Below are 26,477 nucleotides of genomic sequence, written 5' to 3' on the forward strand. Positions count from 1 at the left end.
GGGGCCTCACAAATGTAAATCACATGAGCCTATATGTGTACTTTTCTTTTCTTTCCTTTTTTTTTTTTGTTTTCTTTAAAGAAAAGACCGTGGCTTGCTGTATATAGTCTTGCTCTTCATTTTTTGGCTAAGTTATTCAAGGTCATGATGGCTCGTATCCATCCATCATGTGTCTCACAGATTTCCATTGTCAGTAGTGCATATGAGTATGATTAATGGTCCAGGGCACAGATTCAAGACTCTGATTGGATAACTGTCATTTCATTTGTTGGAACTTGTAATTCAAAAACATTGATAAAGTTCTCTAAGAAAAGAGAGCAATACAAGTCAGCTTTAATTATTATGAACAAAGTTTGTCCATCATTGGCATAGATAGATTCTGAACTCTGGTGCATTCACTGGACTTCAACTAGGCCTAAGGTCATTAACATGTAAGTGACCATACTACAGCATTGAATGGTAGCTTTGTCATGTCAAAGAATGAAAATCACAACCATTTAAGGCTTCATCAATGAGAGAAAAGGAACCAAGATCTGTTTAGTAAAAGCTTACTTTTGTTCTAAATGAGTTAGTAATTACTTTTTCTCAAATATTTCATGTTAATTATAAAATCATTTACCAAAAGATGTTTTATATGAATTATACTATAAAAGATAAAATAAAGAATACCAAATATGTTTATTAAGATTCTGGAAATTCTACTGTTCAAAGATTTGAACATGATTTTAAAAAATATCTTACAAGAGCTTTAGGACTTATAAAGTAGCGATATAATTCAAGTCTTTGAGAAGTTAATAACAAAAGGTACATTGTATGTCAGTGTTTTTTTTTTAATTTGTTTTGTTTCTTTGGTTTCAGGGCTATATCAGGAACTATTCAGAGGTTAATCAAGATATGGTATTCTGGAATTACTCTTTGTGATGCTCAGGAAATCATGTGATGTTAGAGTTCAGAGTTGACCAACCCTCAAGGACAGAGAACAGAGCCGATAATGCAAATCACATAGCGAGGTTTATTGCTCCAGCTAGCTGGGGTCCAAGTATCCATCTGATGCAGCGGGCTTCAACAAGGACCCTGAGCACTAGGTTCAGCAAGTTCTTATACTTTCATTTTTGCAAGTAAGCATTACTCAGCAATTTTCTATTACCTACAGAGTACACATCTGTTTTGTTGTTGTTGTTGTTTTGGCCCGCAACATCCAGCCCACCTCCCTGACAGTTACATTCCAGAGACCAAATCTTATTCTGGAGATGTAATCTTTGAAAAAAGCATCTGGTTTTTCTGCTTTTCTTGTTCCTGGAAGAAGCATAGGTCACTCAGAAGGCCACAAAGCCTGTCATGGCGGTTTTCTGGGTAAGTGAGTCTTAACAGTGATACTAAGGTCAAACCTCAAGCTCCTGCATGCAAAGCATACACCTCAGACCATTGAGCTATCTTTTTGATGCTAAAAAATCAGTGTTTTTATTTTCAAACAATGTGTTGACACAGCTATTATTTTTATTTATTTTATTTTTTATTTTTAATTTATCCTTTTATTGAATCACCATGTGGAAAGTTACAAAGCTTTCAGGTTTAAGTCTTATCCCTTCACCAGTGCACATATTCCACCACCAAGAATCACAGTATACCTCCCTCCCACACCCCCACCTCCTCAGCCCCCCGCCTCGCCTGTGCAACTGATAAATTTCACTTTACTTTCACTTTACTTTGATTACATGCAATATTTCAAGGAAAAAACTCACTATTATTGTTTGGAGTTTCTCCCCCCTTAAGTCGGACCTGCTGAAAAGGAAGCATTTGATAATTTGTTTTTCATTGCTGAGAATGAAGAGATATGAGGTCGAGCGACCACACTAGTGGCCGCATGGTTTTGGCTTTCTGCATTTCAGTATTTTAGTAACTAAGTCCAGAGAAATATCTGCCAGAAATTGCATCATTGCAAGCTTGTACCTCTCTGCTACTTTATATTCCGCATATGAATGCAATCTTTCTATATCTGTCTCTTTCTGACTCATTTCACTCAACATGATACTTTCCATGTTGATACACTTATATGCAAATTTCATAGCCATACTTTATTGGTATGCTGGGGACACTAGTACAATAAATAAAATAGTTTTTTTTTTTAATAAGCCAATGAATCTTAGTCTTGTCACTTAGTCACCTTTGCTGGACATCATCCAGCATGTTGTCTCTTAGAGGAGGGATTAGATCAGATAAGCATTATTACACAAGGAAATACTAAAATGTCTTCAAATATTCTAAATTTCACACGTTAAAAGATAACATCATTTTATATTAATGGTTATGTATAGTTTATAAGTACTGAAATGAGTGACCAACATTGTTCAAAATACAATTTTTGAATAGACTTATACTGTTGTGGTTGTTATTTATGCCTCCACCACTATGAAACTCAGACTATTATTGAAAAGCACTTTTCCATCTTTCTTTACACTGAATTCAGGTTCTTGTAGATCTTTCATAATTTCTGCCTTGAGATCAGGTGGTGCTGTTGTGGTAAAGTTGCAGGTTTCCGTCAAAAAATCCCAGAGGAAGTCTCCATTTTCATTGCCTTCAATAAAACAATCAGATATATCCATAGTCGATAGAAGGTCATAGCACTCATACTTAACCCCCAAATTGTCCAGCATCTGAATGAGGTCAGAGGATGTGACATACAGGCAGAGGTCATTCAGGGGTAAGCGGGATCCATACTTTTTCCATAGTTTGTCCCAGCCACTGATTCCTGTGTAAGAGAAAAAATTTTGAATTCATGAATTCTCCTTTTCATGTATCTACTCAGCAGTCAGTGCACTAGATAGTTAAAATATAATATTCCCTTGTATTTGTAACACAATACAATTATAAAACAATTAAACAAGAAAAACATATAAGTAAATAATATGCATTGATGCTAAAGTATCATTGATGCTAAAAGGCTATTTTAAGAAAACAGTCAGAGCAAGGAATAGGAGGATCAGAGTAGATTGGGTTACTCTTTTACAAAAATTGGCTTCTCTTTAATCAAGTGACATTTGAAAAGATAAGAAGGAAAACCAGGTTAATATAATGGGAAAGATTAATCCAGACCTAAAGCAGGAACATGCATGGTATGTTTAATAACTAACCAGACCCAGCCCCAGGAGAGGCATCTGCAGAGCACCGCCAAAAGGCACCCCTCACCCCACCCCAAACCTCAGAATCGTGGCAGAGGAAATTAGACAGCAGCAGAAGGGACATAAGCGGCCCCTCCCACTGACAGGTATGGCAGCGTGCTGGGCGTGGCTTCCGGGGCACGCAGCCCAGCCCTGACCCCTGGACCCTGCAAGACCCCAGCCCCAGCAGAGGCGCCCTCCAAGCGCTGCCAAAAGGCACCCTCGGAAACCTCAGAATAGTGGCAGAGGGAATTAGACTATAGAAGCAGGGACATAAGCGGCCCCTCCTACTGACACGTATGACAGCATGCTGGGCATGGCCTTCGGGTGGCCGCCTCTCATGCAGCCGCAGTTATTTTCTCTTTTCCCAGCACATTGTACTCACAGCTTAACCTGCATTACCTAATTCTAAAGCGGACATCCTGAGTATCCCAGTTAAACTAGGCCATAGACCACTAGCCTAGTCCAATCAAAAACCCGAAAAAACGACCCCCCATCGACCGAGCTCTTCCAGAATCCTTTCTCGAAGCAAGATAGGAATACTGATAGAGAACTGAAAGGTCCCACCTCCATACCATCACCACAACATGAAGAAACAGTGCAAATCCCCACCATGAGGAGAGGATGAAGAAAAGAGTCCAGAAGCCTCAACAAGGGTTACCCACAAATACGATCTTTCTGAAAAAGAATTTAAAGATGAAATGTTGAAGATGACCAAGGAACTCAAAGAAACGGTTGAACACGCATCCAGCAAACTAAAGGAGGGCATGAAAGAAACAATTGAATGGACAGCCAAGAAAATACAGGAAGAAATGAGAGCAGAAATAAAAAACCTACAAGTAGAAATGTCACAAATAAAGGAGTCGGTAGAGGAAATAAAAAAACTCAGTGGGTGCCCTGAACAGTAGCATTACTACAGCTGAAGAAAGAATCAGTGAGCTTGAAGATGAGCTGCAAAAATCTTACAGACAACAACATTGGGAAAAAGACCTCAAAATAGCTTTAGGATGAATCAGAGTTTTAGGGGATGAACTCAGGAGGAACAATATAAGAATCATTGGCATATCAGAAGAACAGGGAGGCAACCCCAGTGAAAAAGCCACAGTTAAAAGTATCATCACTGAGAAGTTCTCAGAGCTGGAGAATGCAGGCATTCAGCAAGGAGTCTGAAAGGTGCCAGCTTAAAAAAAAAAAAAAAACTAACAGAAAGTTAGTTATATTTGCACTGAATGAGTCAGGGGGAAAGTAGAAAGAATTGAGGTCAGGTGGCTGGTGGTGGGAATGAATAGGATACTAAATCATTTAGAAAAAGTGGAAGCCATTCTAGCATTATCTAATAAAACTGTCTGGACTCATGGACACATTTAATGTTTATATTATCAAATATAGTGATCTCTAAACTTTTGTGGCTATGGAACTTTAACCTGTGGCTAATGTGACTAGAAAATAAATTTTAATTTTTATTACACTTTAATTCACTTCTACTTAAAGTTTAAATTTCAAATGTCAATTATTGTCAATACATCAGAATTCCTTAATGGGAATACATTTTAACAAGATCTCTCTGACCATACAGATGAGAATAGAGATAACAACTTAATGGTAGTAAGAATAAGGGTTGAGAGGGCTGGAGCACTAGCACAGCGGGTAGGGCATTTGCCTTGCACCCGGCCGACCCGGGTTCGATTCCCAGCATCCCATATGGTCCCCTGAGCACTGCGAGGAGTAATTCCTGAGTGCAGAGGCAGGAGTAACCCCTGTGCATTGCCAGGTGTGACCCAAAAAGCAAAAAAAAAAAAAAAAAAAAGAATAAGGGGTGAGAGATGATGATAAATTGGATCAATGTTGGGGCTGAACTGAGTCGTCAGCATAAGCCCATGTAGACTGTACCATATAATGGGCAGGAACAAGGGACCCATGAAAATGGGCGAGATTTCTCATGTGGCCTGACTGGTTTGGATGAAGCTGAATATTTTTTCCTTCAAACTGCCTTCAGTAAATAATTTCATAAATTTCAGTATACTGAAAGGGGCAGTTTTCCTTTTCTCACAGCAGCCCAGCCTGATCTTTGACATGTAGATTCCTGGCTCTGGCCCAGCCTAGACTTTGGGATGCAAATTTCAGATGCTTGCCCAGTTTGTCTTTGTGTGTGAATTTCAGGTGCCAGTCCAGCCTTGTCCTTGAGATGCAAACCCAAGTATTTGTAGCCCAAAAAAGGTTTCAATTTCAGTTCTGAATCTCTTTCCAGAGGACAAAATCACTGGCCTGCAGACACAAGGAAACAATACATGCCATGCCTGCCTCAATGTTCTTTCTGTAACTTCTTTTGATGACTTCTCTGTATTGCGCCCTTTAAAGGTATGGATGATCAATTAAAACAAGACCTCAGGACACTCTGCCTTTTGTCACAGGATCAGAGAGAGTCCAGTGATCCTCCATGAAAATAATTTCCCTCACATTCCTTGTGCCTCCAACTGAACGAACATTCATGCAACAGATCAGCAAGCTTGGAGGTGATGGGAAGTGGTTGGATTTTTAAAATATTACACTCTGAGATCCAATCAGATTTGCCAAACAATTTGGAATTTAGTTGTGAGTTGAAAAAAAATTAAGGATGACCCTGATGTAGGCAGGAGATTAGGGAAGGACTGCCATGGCAATGGAATTCATGGAAAGTAGTAAAACCACCTAGTCCTAAAGCTGTCAGCACCTACCTTGTGGCTACAGCAACTAAGCCCTGATAAGGCCTTTACCTAGACCCATCCTCTAAAAGAAGATCCAGCAGAAACAAAGGTGAAAAAAAGGAGTTTACAAAGAAGACCATCATAACTCTACCTTCTTCACAAACACCCCCGAAACCACACCCATGAGGGCAGCTTGGGAAAAGCCTATAAAAGCAACCTTGAACAAAGGAAGCACATGTGCTGCTTGTGTCCATGTGGCCAAGCATATGGGGTCCCCGAGCATATGTTTTGCCCACATACTCCATCTTGAGATGTGTACTGGGGCGCTCTCTGCCTTTAGAGAAGCCCATGTTCTCTCTTCAGCATGTTACACACTCTCTCTCTCTTCTCTTTCCTCAAAAGCCTACAAATAAAACCTGTTTTTACTTCATTGCTCATCTACTCCAGAAATTATTTTCTGTGAAAGGGGAAAGACCTGTATGGCCTGAGTTAGGCCTAGGACTGGCTTTCTTTTCTGCAAAGTGCAATTCCTCGCTCCAGCCTGAGTCCACAGCTCCCTGAGAAATTGTGTGGTGGGGATTAACTCCCATGCCAAGGTCAAGTGGCATCTGGTGTGGTTTGATGGCCACCTGTTGGGTCTGGCTGGGCTCTTGCACAGGCCATACAGGGTCTCATCACAGACTTTATCAGTTTTAACCTTCCCAGTCTGTCCCAGGGTATCAGAAGTGGATTGGGAGAAAGTGGCCATCTCTCTCCCCTACACGTCACATAAGCTACATAAGCTCATGGGAGCCCACCAACTTCAACCTCAATAATTTTGGGCTAAAAACTTAAAAAAGAAGAAGTGTTTGGGGGAATGGGAAGAATGAGGAAATAACAGTTAAAGCATCATCAAGCATCTGGTTTCAGAAATGTAAATTTGAGATACTTAACGAGCATTCACATAGAAAGAGAAGGGAGACAGCTGTTTGTTAGACTTGAGATAAAGGATATCTGAGAGCAAAGGAATATTTCACACCTATATATGATTTACCCAAGTAATCAGATATGGGGTAATCTCTCATGTCAACCACTTGCAAAATGTTGCTTTGGACTGACAATAATTAAGCTGTTTTCTATAACTTTTGTTTCTAACTTTATAAAATATTTTAGCAAGGACTATAAGTAGTTAACTGAAAACAACCCTGCATAGAAGCTATGAGATGCAACATCTTAGAGAGAAAGACACATAACAAGTGAGATGGGATTATAAACCTCTCAGAACCTCAATTTTCTTGTCTGTAAAATGGAGATAACCAGACTAGCCTCAAATGTAATGACAAGTACTAAATGAGATCATTTAAGTGAGTCATTTCACAATCCTAGGTGCATAGCTGATGTGTGTAAGTACTTACAAAATAAATGAGTGCTATTTGGAATTAGTCTGACAATGGATTTCTACTTCTTGCAACTTTAAGACCATGTGAAAACAAATTTTCTCTTCAGAAGTCTATAATCATAAATCAAAGCAAATGTCCATCTCTTTACAAATCTTTCATATCTTCACGTAATGTTGGGCTGCTAATTCCACAACCAGGAAAACACAATTATAGAGTGATCTTTAAAGTCAAACTGCCAAAGTGTGAGCCTCAGTTTTCTTCTTACTTGCTTTATAACCCTCACCTCATTGGGTTTGTTGTTTTTGATGCTTGGTTGTTCTTTTATTTTAGTTTTGGGGCCACACTGAGTAATGCTTAGGGCTTACTAGTGGCTCACCATTCCAGAATCACTCCAAGCAGGGCTCAGATAATCCCAGGTCAGCTGCACTCAATGAAAGCACTGTAACCCTTACCTGCTGTACTTTCCTTTGCCCCTCAGTTTTATCATTTGTAAAATGGGTAATAATAAGACCTTGCCATATAAGTGCTATAACGATTCACTGAGTTAATAAAATTAAGGCACTGAGAACCAGCTACAAATGATACACAAAGGTATTGCTCAAGTGTTTGGGAATTAAACTGAACTTTTAACATCTAATTGTTTGGGAATTAAACTGAATTTTTAACATCTCTCAACATCTAGGAATGAACCTTTCTTTCCTATTAGCTTCCAAGATTAAAAGTGAAAAAATTTTTAAGGAAGATTCCAGAGACTTGAGTATTTTTGTTTCACAAATATCCTTTATGGTATAAAGAGACTGACACTATAGAAAAGTACACAAACAATGAACATCTATACCATTCTGTCTATAATTACAGGCTGCTTAAAGACATCTGGACTTATCCATGGATTACATTAATATGCCCTGATTTAACTCAACAAAAGAGACTACCCATGGCATGAAATGCAAATAATAGCCTAGATAACTGATGTTCTTTGATATTTTAGAGAGGCAGTGGTAACTCATGAAGCATTTGGAAGTTAAGAATTGCAATGAAGCAGAAAAAATTTTTAAAAAGTTCAATGGGGAAAAAAAGATTCATGAGTATGTATTAAAAAAAGTCTTTCATTCTTTCTTCCAAATTAAGACTGTCTACAAACAAGACTTTACACATGAATACAAAAACCACATTTGTTTAACCCATTGAGATAAGCACAGAGAGATAGCTCAGTGATTTAAACATATGCGTTGCTTGTGGGAAGTTCAATCAATTCCTGGAAACATATGGTTCTCCAAGCATCTCAGGAATGACTTCTGAGCAAAGTTGGGACTAGTCCCTAAACATTGCAGGGTATAGCCCCCCAGACAAAAACAAACACACACAAAATTAGTGATCTAAAAGAATTTGTAACCATTATTAACAGTGGGTGGGGGCTGCCTTTATTTTTATTTATTATTATTTGTTGAGTCACAGTGAATTGCAGTTATTCATGATAGGGCTTAAGGCATACAAAAGTTTCAACATCAATCCCTCCACCAGTGTCTTTCCTCCTCCAATGTCCCAAGTTTTCCTCCCACTCCAGATTTGTTTCTCAGGGGATAATGCCTGGTGTTGCTCAGAGTCTACTATCAGTTCATTATTTGGGGGTTGTCCTCAGTGGTGCTTGGGAGACCATGTTATACTAGGGATTTCACCTGAGCTTCCTGATACAAAAGATGCACACTAGCTCTCTGAGTTTTCCCCCTAATCATCATCATCATTATTATTAATTTTAATTTGGTAAAGAAAATAGACCTGAATACTAACTGCAGAAAATTTGCCTGTGTCATTGTTTGTGACTCAGTGCCTTTTCTAAGCCAAATGATTTTACATTTTCAGACTGATGCATTATCATAATGACTCTCAGTGGACACAACATATGGTGTTACTTTATTTTCAAGATGATATAAACCGGATTCCTCTTCCCTACAATGTTAAAATAATATGCCACAATTTGCTTCCTTCCTTAGTTAGAAGAAAGGACAGACAACTTCAATAATCTTTTAGTCAGAATAAATTACATTTAATTAATTACATTTAATTAAGGATTCTTAATTACAATTAAGAATCCTTAATTCTTTCAATTAAGGATAGTAACTACATTTTCAGAAAACATATCATTGACATAATTTTGGCCTGGAGTAATACACACTTTTAATATCCCCCAAACTACCTCATTTGTTCTTATTTCAGTATGTACTTTTTGCATTTATTAATTTTATTGTCTCTTATTCCTGTGTACAAACCATCTTCAAATATCCATAACTTTCTATATTCTCTTATTTAAAGTCCATCATACAGTCAGTTTTAGCTAAACTATTCTGTCAATGTGTCATTGAGGATGAAATCTTAGAAAAAGTGGTAGTTCTAATCTCGTAAGACAGAAACACTAAATTGTCATTTATTTTAATTCAAATATATTTACTGAGTATCTTCGTACTGCCAGTAGTGTTGCCAAGACAGTGAACTAGGATGTGTGGAGAGTTAACTCCTCTCAAAAAACTTTTAACTCCCTGTATGTCTCTGAATGCAAACTCAGTATATAGTTAACAGTGTTTATGTGTCTCAATCTTAACACTTGGAATCTTTCAAAGGTAAAGAAAAAACAATAGAAACTAGCAGTGGCTTAATGTTAAGAGCTCAAAAAAAAAAAAAACCCACTAAATGAACCAAATCTGCACTTGAATATTCTGTTCAGCCAGAATTAAGAGACTGCACTTTGAATATGGTTGAACACACACAACACTTCATCAAGAGAGACATACTCCATATTTTATCTTACAACCTAATAAATTTTATAAATGTGTGATGATACAGTACACAGATAATGAAATGATCTTGTCTATTCATAGAAACAACTTACTGGTTTAGTCATGTAAGGGGAGTGTAGCACCCTCACTTTGTGGCAGATTTAGAATGTTTCTTTAAAGTAGTGCCGACTCCCAGAACATTCCAAAGGGGTCACGGGTGAAAAATTACCTAAATGTAAGGTGGGGGCTGAGTACAGCTCAAACTTAGGTTCCGACCAGTAGGATAGGAGGGCTACAGAAAGAAAACGAGATCAAAAGGGGACATGGTTGAAAAATGGTTGAGAATATAGCTTTAGAGCAAAATGCTGATCAAGACATTGTTATTTGCCTACATGAAACACAAGTTAAGTGAGTGCACTTAGGATTCTCTAGTTCTAGGACTCTCTGGACCACCTTCAGTGAATACTTCCACAATGCAGCATAACTATGAATGACAACTTTGCCTTGAGGCAAAGGAAATAGAGAAACCAATTTTTATAGATTGGTAATTATTGGGGCTGGAGCAATAGTACAGAGGGTAGGGTGTTTGCCTTGCATGCGGCCAACCCGGGTTCGATTCCCAGCATCCCATATGGTCCTCTGAGCACTGCCAAGGGTAATTCCTCAGTGCAGAGCCAGGAGTAACCCCTGTGCATTGCCAGGTGTGACTCAAAAAGCAAAAAAAAAAAAAAGATTGGTAAATATGAAGCAAATTTTGTTTAGAAAATAGCTGTAGAAAACAATAAAGAGTCTAGTAAAAACCACATTTTCTCAGGTGTATCAAGTTTTGGGGAAATAGTTAATTCTAAGGAATGATTTTGCAAATATGAAGAATGAAGTTTCAAGAATTATATCTGGGGCTGAGAAGAAAGGTTTGGGTGACTTTCCTTGGAGGGGGGAGCACACCTGGAAATATTCAGGGGTTATCCTGGCTCTGCATTCAGGAATTACTCCTGGCAGTGCTTGGGGGACTATATAGGATACCAGGGATTGAATTCAGGTTGGCCATTTGCAAGGCAACTGCCCTACCCACTGTACTATTGCTCTGGTCCCTAGGGAAACAATTTTATAAAGGTGTGAGGAAGAAAGTTGCGTGGAAACCACAGATGATATGAGCAGTTTTCTCAAACTTATTTGCTAGCCACAGACTGGTCTAGCAAGCAAAGATTTGATGTACTATCAGCAGTGACCAAATTACTAATAAACATGTAGACCAATTCTATGCATGTTGATTAATTATGTAAACTATCAAAAATTCCTATGTCATAATTTTTTAAATATGAAAACTAACCTCAATCTATTTCTTCATACTCTTTAGAATTTGTTAATGCAATAAAGAAATGACTACTCTTAAAGATGGAAGAAATAAAGAAACTGCAGGCACTTCTATACACTGAGGGAGGAACCAATCTATCTCAGAGAAATGTGTTTTTAAGAGAGGTTCAAAGGTGTACAAATTTACTGAGGTGAGAAAGTTAGAACAAAATGAAATTAAACTGTTTTAAGTACAAATAATGAAGTACACAAAGGAAATGAAGGCTGGCACCTTGGGGAAAGTGAAAAGAGGGATAAAAAGAAATTATGAGGTACAAGAAAGTGGACACTGGTTGAGCAAGTTAGCAGGTACCAAAGAGTGGGTGGCTATGAAACGTCAGTGCTGTATTTTGTCTTCTGTTTCTTCTCCCCAAGCATGCAGACAACTCTCCAAATTAAAGAATGGTGCTTTAGAGAATAAAGGAAATTGGACTAAATCAATTCTCAGGACAAAGGAAAACAAGATAGCATATCCAAGGTTTGGAAATAAAAATATCAAAAGTTGAAATGGGAACAAAAATTTGGAATCCTGTCTGATAATTATCAACAGCATGTAAACATGATAACCAGTCCTTACAATCATGCGGAGGAAAATGAACTAACAACTTATTTTAGGTAAAGCCTTCAGTCATTCACTGTGAGAATTTTAGAATTAAGCATGAGTCCGGGCAGAAGAACAGGGAAACCTGACATATAAGTTAAGCTAAGCAGATAAAAAGATGAATGTAGTTGATCACTTCCTTTCTCTTTTCAGGTTGAATGTATTTTAAGAGACTAACAAGTTTTTTTTTAATTCCAAATTCTGATGAATCTATTTACTTAACTATTCTGATGAATAAGGCAAAAAAGTTCTATCTTTACATATGATAGAGAAAAATATATGAGAAAAGAATTTTTAATAATTAAAAACATTTGCTATATTATTGTGTCTAAAAATAACATATATTAAAAATAGCTTATTCTTTTTTTTTCTTTTTGGATCACACCCGGCAATGCACTGGAGTTACTTCTGACTCTACACTCAGGAATTACTCCTGGTGGTGCTCAGGGGACCATATGGGATGCTGGGAGTAGAACCCTGATAAGCCACATGCAAGGCAAGCAGCCTACCCACTGTACTCTTGCTACAATCCAGCTTTTTCTGGATTGGACATCTAAATCCTATTAGATGTTGTGTATACTAATAAAGAATTTTGAAGGGCATACTGAAAAATTGCCACCATCAATAAAAAATCAATTAAATATTATGACTCAAATTATTTTTTAGAAAAAGTTAACTAATTTTTGAGAATTACTCCTCATTCCATCTCTTTATTTTTCCCCATTATGTAAGTATATGTGTGTACATATATACATATATCTATATATGAACCATATGTATACATAGATGCAATAACATATGGGTATTATTAACTAGAAATTGCACTTAAACTAAGACAGAATTAGTTTCCCCAATTAGGAGGTACTTAGTATTTACATCATCATTCATGTAACTATACCTCTAAGTTTAGACATGTTCTGATACCAATAAAACATAAATTGTCAGGGGGTGGGGGGTATGGTGATGCCAGCAGGTCAACCTGTACCTGTGGGGTGAGTGCATCAGCAGCTTGATGATGCTTTCAGAATTCCAGATACCCCAAAATTGCTGCTTTGCCTTTGGAATTAAACACCCAAAAGTTAGGTAAGTGGGAGACACACTCACAAACCACCTCTGACTCAACTATATAAGCTCATTTATTGGCCTTATTTCAGAGACCAATCTTGAAAGAGATCAAAAGATGCAGTCAGGGCCTGTAGCACAGAGTTAGGTGGGAACCCATAACTGAGAGCCCCAGGCTCGCTTGGATCAGGACTCAGCCTCCTTCCCCAGGTCCCAAGTTTTCCAGCAGCTTGGCAGTCACACCCACAAACTGCCCTTGGCACCATGTAAACTCATCAATGGCCAAGGCCTAGAGACCATAAACTAAAGCTCCCAGAAGAGAGCACAGCAGGATGCCCTGACCCCAAACCAGGCTGTCTTCATCAAGATACCTCAGAGGAAGGCAGGTTGAGTTTCCCTCCCTGCCCCAAGCAGAACTCTGGCAGCCAAAAACCTCCAGAACCCTACCACTGCCATGCTCAAGGCCACTCTCCTCATGGTCGGATGAGCGCTACCCAAGAGGGCATGAGTCTCACCAGAGAGCAGACCAGCAGGAAAACCCAGATATGCGGGAACCCATGACTAAGATCTCCAAGCTTGCTTGGATCAGGACTGGGCCTCCTCCCCTTAGGTCCCCGGTTTTCCAGAAGCTTGGCAGTCACACCCACAAACTGCCCCTGGCACCATATAATCTCATCAAGGGCCAAGGCCCAGAGACTATAAACTAAAGCTCCTGGAAGAGAATGACACAGAATTTCCTGGACATATATTCTATCCATAACAAGCAATACAAAACAAATCATCTAGCATTGTCTTTTTGGCAGGTTTGAATGGTAGTGAGACTGGTGTCGAAATATTGAATGTAACCAAAGTAAATAGAGTATGGGGAAAATTGTCTGCCACAAAGCAGGGAAAGGGTTGTAATGGTGGTGGTGGGGGGCGGGGGAACTACTAGGAATTTTGGTGGTGGAAAGTGTGCACTGGTGAAGGGATGGCTGTTTGATGATTATATGACTGAAGCTCAAACATGAAAGCTTTGTACTGTATCTCACAGTGAATCAAAAAAAAGGGTGGGAAATAATAATAAAATAAAGTTAACATTCAGAATAGGATGAGAAATTAATGCGGAGTTCATGCCCAATTCAATCAGCTTAATCAATGGCTGAATAAATAGCAGTACTCTTGTCACTGTATCACTGTCATCACTGTCATCCCGTTGCTCATTGATTTGCTCGAGCGAGCACCAGTAACGTCTCCATTGTAAGACATTGTTACTGTTTTTGGCATATCAAATATGCCACGGGTAGCTTGCCAGGCTCTGCCATGCAGGCGAGATACTCTCGGTAGCTTGCCAGACTCTCTGAGAGGGGCGGAGGAATCGAACCCGAGTCAGCCTAGTGCAAGGTAAACACCCTACCCGCTAACAGACCTCATCTCATCCTTACACTGCTTAAGCAGTACACAGCCTCAGAGCAGTACTCCTACATTATTAAAAAAAAAAATATGTATTGTCTTAGCCTATTCATTATGTAATCAGCCAAATACAATATGTGTATTGGCACTTAGTCAATTTTGAGTTGCTTATAGACAACTCAAGTTCATTTCTAGAGGCTTACTTTTACTTTCTTGTTAGTAGAAAAATAAGAACTCATAGACAGCTTCCTCTGTCTCTCAAATACTTAATATTTGAAAATATTTTAGAATATACCAAACAGAAGTGGTTCTGCTATTAATATGAAGTATAAAATCAAACATATATGCTATCTGTTCAAATTAATCTCTCTTTTGGAAAGACTTTAGAGCATTACTGATAAAGGTTAAGAATAGACTGTCCTCAGTACTGAAAACTAACCCATTTTTCCAAATGTGGTGCTTTTCCCCAGGATATTAATTTATTCATTTAGTCTACGCTACTTATTTACTTATTTATTTTTAATACTGCTGGTCTTATTCCAGTTTGTTCACGGGCCACTTCTAGTTCAGTGCTTAGGGACTTTTCCCAGCACTGTCCAAGCGACTATGCAGTTCCAGGGATCAAACCCTGGGCTCCTCCATGCAAAGAATGAGTTGTAGATCTTTGAGCCATCTTCCCAGTAACTGTGTACTGAGTTAAGATATGTTAGTAGGAATCATAGAGTTTACATAAGCCCTCATCAATGGCAAGATTTTCATAATTATTTTTAACTTACCAGAGATAAAATAATAATCAAAATGTACCCTTAGGATAGAGGTTGTTCAAAGTAGCTCTTTGCTGTTATACCTCCCCATAAGTTCATACCCAAGATTTATAGACAATAGCCATGTATGCCATCCTTAATGATGTTCCTTATGTATAAGAATAAATAAGTTTTGTGATATGGCTTTTAAATATGGGGTCTTGGTATAAGTTAAGAAAGATATTATTATATATTATATGGATTCAACCTGCAAAGTAATGTTATGTGCAAACCAATAAAGTATTCTGAATAAAAGAAATTAATGAATGATATAAGCAATATCGATATTAAATTTGGCAAAATATTCACTCATGTTTTCTGTGTGGTACATATTATGCCACTGGAAACAACAAAACATTATTAAATACTTTTTGGGAAAATAAAAAACAATAAAAAAGACCAAGTTAACCACTTTTTATAGTTATTTGAGAAAATCTATAATAAAAATGTTGATAATGGCTCTTGAAAAACAAATTAATACAATATGATGATACTGCAAATATAAAACATTAACTATATTAGTAGAGTTGGAAAAGAGACAAAAAGTAGACAATCCTATAGAGTTACTCTTTTTGGTCTCATTTAAGAAAATCAAGAGAGCTATATTTGTTCTTCATTACATAAAAATAAATTACATACAGATAATGAAGAGAAAATTTCTCAAATGAAAAAATTAGACATTTCATGTCCCTAGAACCCTTAAATAGAGAGCTATTTTGAAGGACTTAGCTAATACTAAGTTAATTAATTGACTGTGATCAGAAGCCAAGAATCGCATAATGAAGATGAAATGCACCAACTGCCTTCAAACACATTAATCCATGCGCACATGCATTACTACTGTCTTAAATTCAAACTGAATGAAAATTAGCTTACCTGACACAAGAATAATGAGAATCTTAGCATTGGTAGCTAAGAGACTATGAAAAAATTTTAGGGTGGCTGGGATGTCTTTTACATAATACAGCATCTGGAAATGAAAAAAAGAAAAATGAGATACTTTTCTACAATGAATCTGTTGCTTGAACTAGATACAAGTTAGATTTTTAATATTTGATGAATTTTTACTCAAAAATGAAAAAATATAATTAGGGAAAGGAAAAACTATTAAGTTTGCTCGACTACAACCAATATTTTTAAATGTGCAATTTGTTCTTTAATCATAGCACCACAGGTATGGCATCTGCCTTGCACGTGGCCTACCCGGGTTCGATTCCTCTGCCCCTCTTGGAGAGCTTGGCGAGCTACTGAGTATCCCGCCTGCACAGCAAGCTACCCGTGGCATATTTGATATGCCAAAAACAGTAACAACAAGTCTCACAATGGAGATGTTACCGGTGCCCACTTGAGCAAATCGATGAGCAGGATGACAGTGAGAGTGAATTTGTTCTTCTTTCTTCAATAGCATAGGCACTTATTGCTGGAGATAGAACTCCATTTGTTCTTTATATTATATTGGTGCCTTGATTCAAAGCTCTCTCTCTCTCTCTCTCTCTCTCTCTCTCTCTCTCTCTCTCTCTCTCTCTCTCTCTCTCTTCCTCTTGCCCTCCCTCCCACTCTCTATATATACATATGATTTGGGGGGCCACACTGAGCTGTGCTGAAAGCTTACTCCTGGCTCTGTTATCAGAAACAAAGCCAATATGAGGTTCCAGAGATCAAACTCAGGTAGGCCACATGTAACTACTGACCCACCCATTGTACTACTGCTTCAACTCTCATCAACTCTCACTCTATATTTTTTGAACTGCAGTTTTTGGAGAAAATGGTGCTAATAATATTAAAGCAGACCCCATTTCATGGAACACTGCTTTTATAATTAAACCCTTTGAATTAAGTTTGCCATATGCTCAAGATATGTTTTATCAATCACAGAAAATGTGACAGGCTCTGAGCTCTCAGAATCTCTAGGAACATAGACTATTATATAAAGCACGAGCTTAGATGCTTGGTCACAAAATACTAGGGATTACCCACAATTTTTCATAAAGCCAGAGCATCTGAGGTAAGTGTAAGCAAAGGCCTTTCCATACAGCACAAATAGAATTTGGAAATATACACTGGCAGTTAAAAATTTTCCCCAAGGGTTTTCATGCATCCCTTTGATCTATACCCACAGAAAAAAAATGCTTTTATTTCATCTCATCAATCTCACCCATGAATTCAATATTCTCTGTAGATTCTTACAAAAGAATTTACTGCATAAAGCAAAAATAAAAGCTCCTCTCATGTGAATGAATGATATAAAATGGAACTACAAGACCTTCATGGATGTGCACCTGTTCTGCCCTGGAGGTTATATTTGGTATCAGGATACTTTATTCCATTTATCATGGGGACCATACAGATAAAGCAAACCAATAAAAGAGCTACCAATATATAATACGGCCTATATAAAAATAGGAAGTTAGTCATAAGATGTACTCCAGAATTTGATGTGAAATTGAGATTCTGTAGAGTTGACGGTGAGCATGCAGTTTCAATAATATCATAAGTATCAGAAATAATTAAGAGGTTAGAGAGACAGTGCAGTAGGTAGGTGTTTGCATGCTGGTGATTCAGGTTCAATACCCACATCCCATGCGGTCCACTGAGCCCCACCAGGAGTGACCCTGAGAGCAGTCAGGAGAAAGCCTTTAGCACCATGTGGTGTGGCCCCAAAACAAAAAAAAAGGCTAACAGAAATAATTAAGAGACAGAGACATAGCACAGAAAAAAATCAAAACAGAAAGAGCAAAGGAGAGAAAGGAGAGTGGGGAACAGAATAGTATTGTAGAAATCCTAAAGTTACTATAAGAAAAAAAAAACTTGGAAGTTTTTAGGTAAATAGAAGAAAATAAAATATCTAAAAACTAAAATATTAAGTTTTAAACAGTTCCAGGTTGTTTTCACTCGAGGCACCCCAGAGGGGGCAGGTGAGAACCCTCCCTGCCCCAAAGGACCCAATCAACCTCCACTACCCACCCCCACCACGCTCCAGGCCGCTTTTTGGACACATTATAAGACATTTCCTACCCATTTTCCATAATTACCATATCATATTTGATGGAGTTCAACAGTAGGCAACAAATCATAGAGAGTAATATATATACTTCTTGGTGAACCCGGCAAGCTACTGAGAGTATCCCATCCGCACAGGCAGAGCCTGGCAAGCTATCCTTGGTGTATTTGGTATGCCAAAAACTGTAACAATAGGTCTCATTCCCCTGACCCTGAAAGAACCTCCAATCATTGGGAAAGATGAGTAAGGAGAGGCTGCTAAAAACTCAGGGATGGGAGAAATAGAGACTTTACTGGTGCCCGCTCAAGTAAATTGATGAACAACTGGATGACAGTGATACAGTGATACAATGAACATATTTTAGTTTATGGAAAAAGAATGGTATCCAGAGCACTAGTAGAGGGATTGGCCTTTTGTTTGGTTTTGGGCCACACCAAGTGATGCTCAGGGGTTACTTTTGGCAGTGCTCAAAGGAACAATATGGAATGTTGAGCACTGAACATAGGTCTGCTGCATGCAAGGCAAGTGCCCTATCCACTGTAATATTTCTTGGGCCCCAGGGATTGGAATTTGATTAAAGGTGGATCTTGCAATACCATAGAACAAACGGTAACTATTAGCACAAATATGTTGAACAGGTAAAAGAGTTTCTATCTAATGACTGATAATTTCTCTATATGATATGAAAAACATCATCACTTGGGAATGAGTTATAGGAGAAGGTTTTTTGGAACTAGAGAGATAGAAGATGTGCAAAAGCAAGTCCAATGCTAACATAGTCTTGGTTTGCTGGCCACTGTTAAGCTTTCCTTCATAGGTAAATAATTTGTCAGCTAAGATATCAGAGATATGATAGCCTAATAGGTCTACCCTGGAATAATTTCTTCCTTTGATTTATTATAACTTAATTTCTTTGAGTTAAGTGTATTTGTGGACCATATAGGAAGGAAGGTGCTTCTTATAGTTAACAAAATAGTTGCTCTACTAAAACAATTCTTGGGAAAAAGATGATGGGAGGCATCACCCTCCCCAACCTTAAACACTACTACAAAGCGATAACAATTAAAACAGCATGGTACTGGAACAAAGGCAGAGCTGAAGACCAGTGGAACACGGTGGAATGTCCCTACACACAACCTCAAATGTATGATCATCTAATCTTTGATAAGGGAGCAAGAGATGTGAAGTGGAGCAAGGAAAGCCTCTTTAACAAATGGTGCTGGCACAACTGGACAACCACATGTAAAAGAATGGGTTTAGACCTTGACCTGACACCATGCACAAAAGTCAGATCAAAATGGATTAAAGACCTCAACATCAGACCACAAACCATAAGGTACATTGAAGACAAGGTCGGCAAAACCCTCCACGATATTGAAGATAAAGGTATCTTCAAAGATGACATGCAACTGGCCAACCAAGTGGAAACAGAGATAAACAAATGGGACTATATTAAACTAAAAAGCTTCTGCACCGCAAAAGATACAGTGACCAAAATACAAAGACTATCTACAGAATGGCAAAGGATATTTACACAATACCCATCAGATTAGGGGTTGATATCAATGGTATATAAAGCACTGGTTGAACTCTACAAGAAGAAAAATCCAACCCCATCAGAAAATGTGCCGAAGAAATGAACAGAAACTTTCCCCAGGAAGAGATTCGAATGGCCAAAAGGCACATGAAAAAGTGCTCTACATCACTAATCATCAGGGAGATGCAGATCAAAACAACCATGAGATACCACCTCACACCACAGAGACTAGCACACATCCAAAAGAACAAAAGCAACCGCTGTTGGCGAGGATGTGGGGAGAAAGGGACCCTTCTACACTGCTGGTGGGAATGCCAGCTAGTTCAGCCCTTTTGGAAAACAATATGGACCATTCTCAAAAAACTAGAGGTTGAGCTCCCATTTGACCCAGCAATACCACTGCTGGGAATATATCCCAGAGGAGCAAAAAAGTATAGTCGAAATGATATCTGCACTTATATGTTCATCACAGCACTGTTTACAATAGCCAGAATCTGGAAAAAACCCGAGTGCCCTAGAACAGATGACTGGTTGAAGAAACTTTGGTACATCTATACAATGGAATACTATGCAGCTGTTAGAAAAAAATGAGGTCATGAATTTTGCATATAAGTGAATCAGCATGGAAAGTATCATGCTAAGTGAAATGAGTCAGAAAGAGAGAGACAGACATAGAAAGATGGCACTCATCTGTGGAATATAGAATAATAGACTAGGAGACTAACATCCAAGAATAGTAGAAATAAGTACCAGGAGGTTGACTGCATGGCTTGGAGGCTGGTCTCTCATTCTGGGCAACTCAGAGAAGGGAACACCAAGTAAAATGTGGTTGGAGGTCATGGGGGGGAAGGGTGATGCATGCCGAATGTAGACTAGAGACTGAATACAATGGCCACTCAACACCTTTATTGCAAACCACAACACCTAATCAGAGAGAGAGAACAAAAGGGAATACCCTACCATAGTGGCAGTGTGGAGTGGGGGGAGACAGGTCTGGGGAGGGTGGGAGGGATGCTGGGTTTACTGGTGGTGGAGAATGGGCACTGGGGAAGTGATGGGTTTTCGAACTTTGTATGGGGGAAACATGAGCACAAAAATGTATAAATCTGTAACTGTACCCTCACGGTGATTCACTAATTAAAAATAAAAAAATAATTAAAAAAATATTTGCTCTAAACTCTACACATGTTCTACTGGCTACTGACATCCAAAACCCTCATCTTCTAGTGCTATCTAGAAACAAAGTGATCCCTGAAATTATGAGCCCCTACCATCTACTGGATAGTTACCTCCCTTCTAAGAAATATAGACTAATAACAGACCATGGAAGTAGATTCCAACTGAAAGACTGACTAATATTAGTCAAGTCTTTTGACCTGAGGAACCATCTAAACTGATCTTTTTGTCACATACACACCATCCACTTCATTAAGCGGCAATAGTAAAAGGTTTCAGGAAACCTCAGTGCCAGTTTTTCATCCAGACCATTAAAGCTATCAAAGAATTGTACTAAGATCTTTTGCACTCTATAATCTTCAAATCTACCTATAACTCTCAACCCTATAAAAATTAAGTCAATACTGAAAACAGTAAGTCAAGGTATACTGAGTAAATTAAACAGAATGATTAAAACTTTTTAAATAATCTCTAAATATTAACAATTTTTTTAATTTATGTTTTGTTCTTGTTTTTTTGGAGGGCCACACTGAGCAGTACTCAGGGCTAACTACTGGCTCTGCACTCAAAGATCACGCCTGGTGGGCTCGGGGAACCATAAGAAGACCCAGATGGGTAGTATGCAAGGCAAGGTATAGTACCCGCCAAGCTGTACTATATCTCTTACCCCTTTTTCAAAATTTTAAACAAATACTACCCACTTCATAATCAGAAATCAGATGCTCATTTTTCTTCTTAAAATTAGAATACTGGCACTCTTTATACATATTTCTGAAACATTTTACTCTTGAGAATATAAAACAATGAACATTTCTTACCTGAATCATATGAATAAAGTCCCACTTCTGAAGTTCATTTTTCTCCATAATTCTGCTTTGATATTCAGATGATGTTTCCTCATGCCAAGCAAATTTTATGTTCTCAAGGTCTGATGTTTTGGCTACGAGCTCTGAAATATTGAAAAGAGGTAGGAAACCATCAATTTTAATTGCAGATGTGCAGCCTATTTCCATGTAGAACTTTGATGAAATCAATATTATATAACTAACAAACATAAAGCATATATATTTCTAAGTATCTCGGGTGACCAGGGAGTTCATCCTGATTTTTTTCTAGCATTAAACAAAATTAAAACTAAAATAGTTAATCAGAAGTAGTTGTGACAGACCTTAACAGGTATAGGTTACATTAAGTTACTTATTAATGGAAAATCACTGGTAATTTTACCAAAAAAATGTAAAACAGGTATTAAGAATCCAGGAATCAGTCAACTATGAAGTCATGGTTAATCTGCCACCTAATTTAAATAGACTTAAATAGAACTAAAGACATATCATATCCTATCTTTTATCTGCAATGTTTGTGATATTAAACTTTTGATTGAATGATTGAAATAATTAAAATAATGATACCTTGTGACATGTAAATATGACAATGTCTAAAATAAATATAAATAACCAGTGAATGGGTAGTCAATAAAAACAAACCTAACTACTTGTTATTCTTATCACATGGTATTAAATCATGCTTTTAAAAAATGCCCAACATCAATTAACTTTTTTCTCCCAATAAGCCTACAAAAGGCATGCATATGATAACTATGTAGTTAATGGTTAAAGGGTCAAATGTGGGAGATAAACTTGTCAGGATAAGATTTGGCATGTAGTACCACATTTACGCATACCTTTGTATTTGGCAATTTGTTCGACATTTGGCTCAACAACTTCATTGTTGATATGCACTGCAGGGTATTGAGCCCGCACTTTGGAAATAATCTGAAGATCTATTTCACCTAAAAGACAAGTATATGTAACAGATCACATCAACTTAGAGAGAAATGATTAAGAGTAATTTGAGCTATTGAATATCTGTGGCATAGACAGAAGAACCCAGACTAAATGAAGAATAATGATCAACTATTTCCCTATCATGATGTTATGATGTAGATTAGCTAAGGCATGAGTGATGCCTAACATCACTTAAGGAAGATTTTAATAACCATTCGTTCATATAAACCTTATTGTAACCTTGTTACAATATTGTATCTATGCTGCTATTGATCTCAAGATGAAATTAAACTTTTTATATCACTGAATCAAAATAGTAAATCAGAAGAAACACTCTTGATTACAAACTCAAGATTTCACCAACTAGGAGCTGGATCTATAGTACAGTGAGTCTTTTCTTGCATGCAGCTGAACCGCATTCAATCCCCTGCAGCCCATATGGTTCCCCAGCATGCCAGCACTGAAATAATACATGAGCACACAATCAGGAGTAAGCCCTGAGCACTGCTTGTGTGACCCATAAATTAAAAATTAATTAAAATAGGATTTCACCTACTAGAATATGTGTGTGTACCAATGTCAGAAATGTGCGTATATATACATATATATAATAAAATAATGTTATCTACATATGAGATACAAAGATAAATAAAAAACTATGTCAAACATCTGCCCACAAAACCACAAAGGTTGCGGGTAGGGCGTTTGCCTTGCACTCGGCCGACCCGGGTTCGATCCCCGGCATCCCATATGGTCCCCCAAGCACCGCCAGGAGTAATTCCTGAGTGCAAAGCCAGGAGTAACCCCTGAGCATCGCTGGGTGTGACCCAAAAAGCAAAAAAAAAAAAAAAAAACACAAAGGTTAAGTGGAGGAGATAGAGATGGAAATAAAAGAAGAAAAGGGAGAAGACAGTACAAGGAAATGAGTTGAAAGGCCACAGAGATGAAAAGTTTCATGGAGAAAGATAACATCTGAGCTCTCTGCTACGGGGTATGTAAAAGCTCACTTCTAGGGAAATGAGGAGCTACAGATGGAAAGGACAGAAAAGCAGAGAAGCATGAAATCAGGAAACAAAACAGTATATGTGAGCATCTGGCACTTCAGGACTTTAGATTATTTGGGATATTGGACAGGATGTCGTAACAATAAGTGATCCCAGAAAAGTAAATGAAGAGGAGGTTTGAGCATAATAGGTATTAACTAATTTGTGTATCAACTATTAATTGATTATTTACTATATGCCAGGCATAGCAATAGTTGGATTCAGAAAATAACAGTAAGAAAAAATAGATCTGGTCTAATACAAATTTAGCATGAAAGTGATTGTATGAGAGAAGTGATATATGCTATGGAGCTCCAAACCCATATTTGCTACACACTAGGTAGGAAAGACGTTTGGAAATTTGCTGTGTCTCTCCAAACTTTATCTTATTATAAGATAGGTATAATTGGTTGTGGGAAATGTGCACTGGTAAAAGGATGGGTGTTGAAACATTGTATGACTGAAACTCAATCATAGCAACTTTGTAACTGTGTATCTCATGATGATTCCATTGAAAAAAATTAAATCAAGATAATAATAGCTTATTATTTATTTATTGTAAGGACTGACTGAAATATCACATATGAAGCACAGTGTAACACTGAGTTGTCACCCAATACATGTTAACTCTTCATTATAAGTATTGTTATCAAGACCTTCTATCTTAAAGACATCTCTTCTTTCCTTAACATTGACAACTTACATTTTTCTCATTTATTCTTTTAAATTATGCCATTAACCGTCATTGAAATAAAACTATCTGTTGGGAAGACTAGTAAATAAAAATAACTTTCCCAAAGAAGAAATCTGAATTTCTGAGAGGCACATGAGAAAATGCTCTACATCACTAATCATCAGGGAGATGCAGATCAAAACAACAATGAGATATCATCTCACACCACAGAGACTGGCCCACATCCAAAAAAACTAAAGCAACTGGTGTTGGCGTGGTTGTGGGGAGAAAGGGACACCATTGGGAAGGACGAGTAAAAAGAGGCTGCTAAAATCTCAGGGCTAGGACGAATAGAGATGTTAGGGACCGCTGGAGCAAACTGATGATCAATGGGATGACAGTGATACAGTGATGACAAGTAATAATCAGCATCTATTTTAGAACGATGCATGTAATTTTTTCCCTCACTTCTCTATCATTTAAAATTTTTTTACACATTTTGTTTGAATAGATTAATTTTAAAATTTTCATTTTCCAATTACAAAAATTCTTCCTTTACTATGCAACAACAAAAAGACATTTTTCTATAAAATAAGTTTAAGACATATTTGATTCTGAATATAATTTCATATGCAAATGACTATCCAGTGGTATTTTTAGCCAAATATGGAACACATCATTAACAATTTGGCATTTAACATTTAACTTTCAATAATAGGATTTTAGGATTAGAATTACTCTTAGTACTAAGTTTGTAATTAAGCATCTTAAAATGAGGTATTCATTATAATACAGAACTGGTTCTCTCATACATTATATGTATATATTTGATTTTACAAAAACTGCATTATAATAATTTAGGGGGGTGCTTTCTGGGTGGTACCCAGCAATGCTCAGGGGTTATTCCTGACCCTGCACTCAGGAATTTCTCCTGGCTGTACACAGGGGACCATATGGGTTGTTGGGGATCAAACCCCAGTTGGCCGCATGCAAAGCAAATGCTCTCCCCACTGTACTATTTCTTCATTTTAAAATAGGAATTTTGTACCCACTAATTAACATCTGCTTTCCCACTTCTCTCAGCTTCAAAGATCAATCTATTCTTTATTCCTATAAATTTGACCTTTGTATATTCCACACAGAAGTAAGATCATTTGGTATTTCTCTTTCTCATGAAGATATATTTTTATGGTTATAACATATATTGTAAAAATATCATGCATATATTTAAAGAGGAGTATATAATTGAGACTATTGATAGAACTTAGGGAAAGCCAGGCTTTAATCACTGTAGATACAGTAGTGAATGAAACGTAAAAATATCCAGTCTTTCCATGTGACCATGGGAGTTCAATAACGTGAAGGCAAAATAGGATTGAGGGAGTTTGTAATTTCCCATTGGATAGTCTAGTATACATCACAAAAAGGTGATATTTGAGGAGGCAGAGCAATAGCATAGCGGGTAGAGCATTTACCTTGCATGCAGCCAATTGATTCCCAGCATCCCATAAGGTCTCCCAAGCACTGCCAGGAGTAATTCCTGAGTTCAGAGCCAGGAGTCACCCTTGTGCATGGCCAGGTGTGACCCAAATAGGAAAAAAAAAAAGGTGACATTTGAGAGAAGTCAGGAATACTGAGAATGAGGAAACTTAAGAGTTGCACTGCTACAAAAAAATGACTGCTTCAATGAGAACCTATCACATATGGTGATGTCTGGTTTGTCCCTTTAATTGAGCATACAGCAAAGGAAATCCAAACTCAAGTTTGAAAACCATTGGGCTTCCTCAAATGAAAGAATCTTTAATGGAGGACTAAAGATTGGAGCTATTTCCTGCTATCTGACTTAGCCTATTCCTCCCTGATTTCCCATCTAAAATATGTGTGAATCCCTTAGACTGATTATATTATATATCACATTAACATTATTACTTCCAAGTTTCCTTACTAGATGATCAGGCACAAACACACACACAAACACACACTGTTTCTAGGGAGAAAATTTACTCAGATAACTGTGGTTAGTCATTTTGAAAATACTGTCAGACACAGGGTTGTAA

The 26,477-nt window shown here is 37.6% G+C and overlaps 1 protein-coding gene across 1 annotated transcript in view; it reads right to left on the bottom strand.

Moving 5' to 3' along the window:
• Positions 1-1,638: 1,638 nt before the first annotated feature.
• HNMT (histamine N-methyltransferase) overlaps positions 1,639-26,477 on the bottom strand; it is a 37,628-nt gene continuing 12,789 nt past the window's right edge. Inside the window, exons 3-6 of the mRNA XM_004613702.2 lie at positions 22,602-22,709; positions 21,736-21,866; positions 16,080-16,173; positions 1,639-2,749 (exon numbers count right to left, since the gene is read on the bottom strand). Of these exons, the coding sequence (XP_004613759.1) occupies positions 2,394-2,749; positions 16,080-16,173; positions 21,736-21,866; positions 22,602-22,709 (689 nt within the window). The 3' untranslated portion in view covers positions 1,639-2,393. The remainder of the gene's footprint in view (positions 2,750-16,079; positions 16,174-21,735; positions 21,867-22,601; positions 22,710-26,477) is intronic.

This window comes from Sorex araneus, chromosome X (genome assembly GCF_027595985.1).
Source record: "Sorex araneus isolate mSorAra2 chromosome X, mSorAra2.pri, whole genome shotgun sequence".
In the NCBI taxonomy this organism is placed as follows: Eukaryota; Metazoa; Chordata; class Mammalia; order Eulipotyphla; family Soricidae; genus Sorex; species Sorex araneus.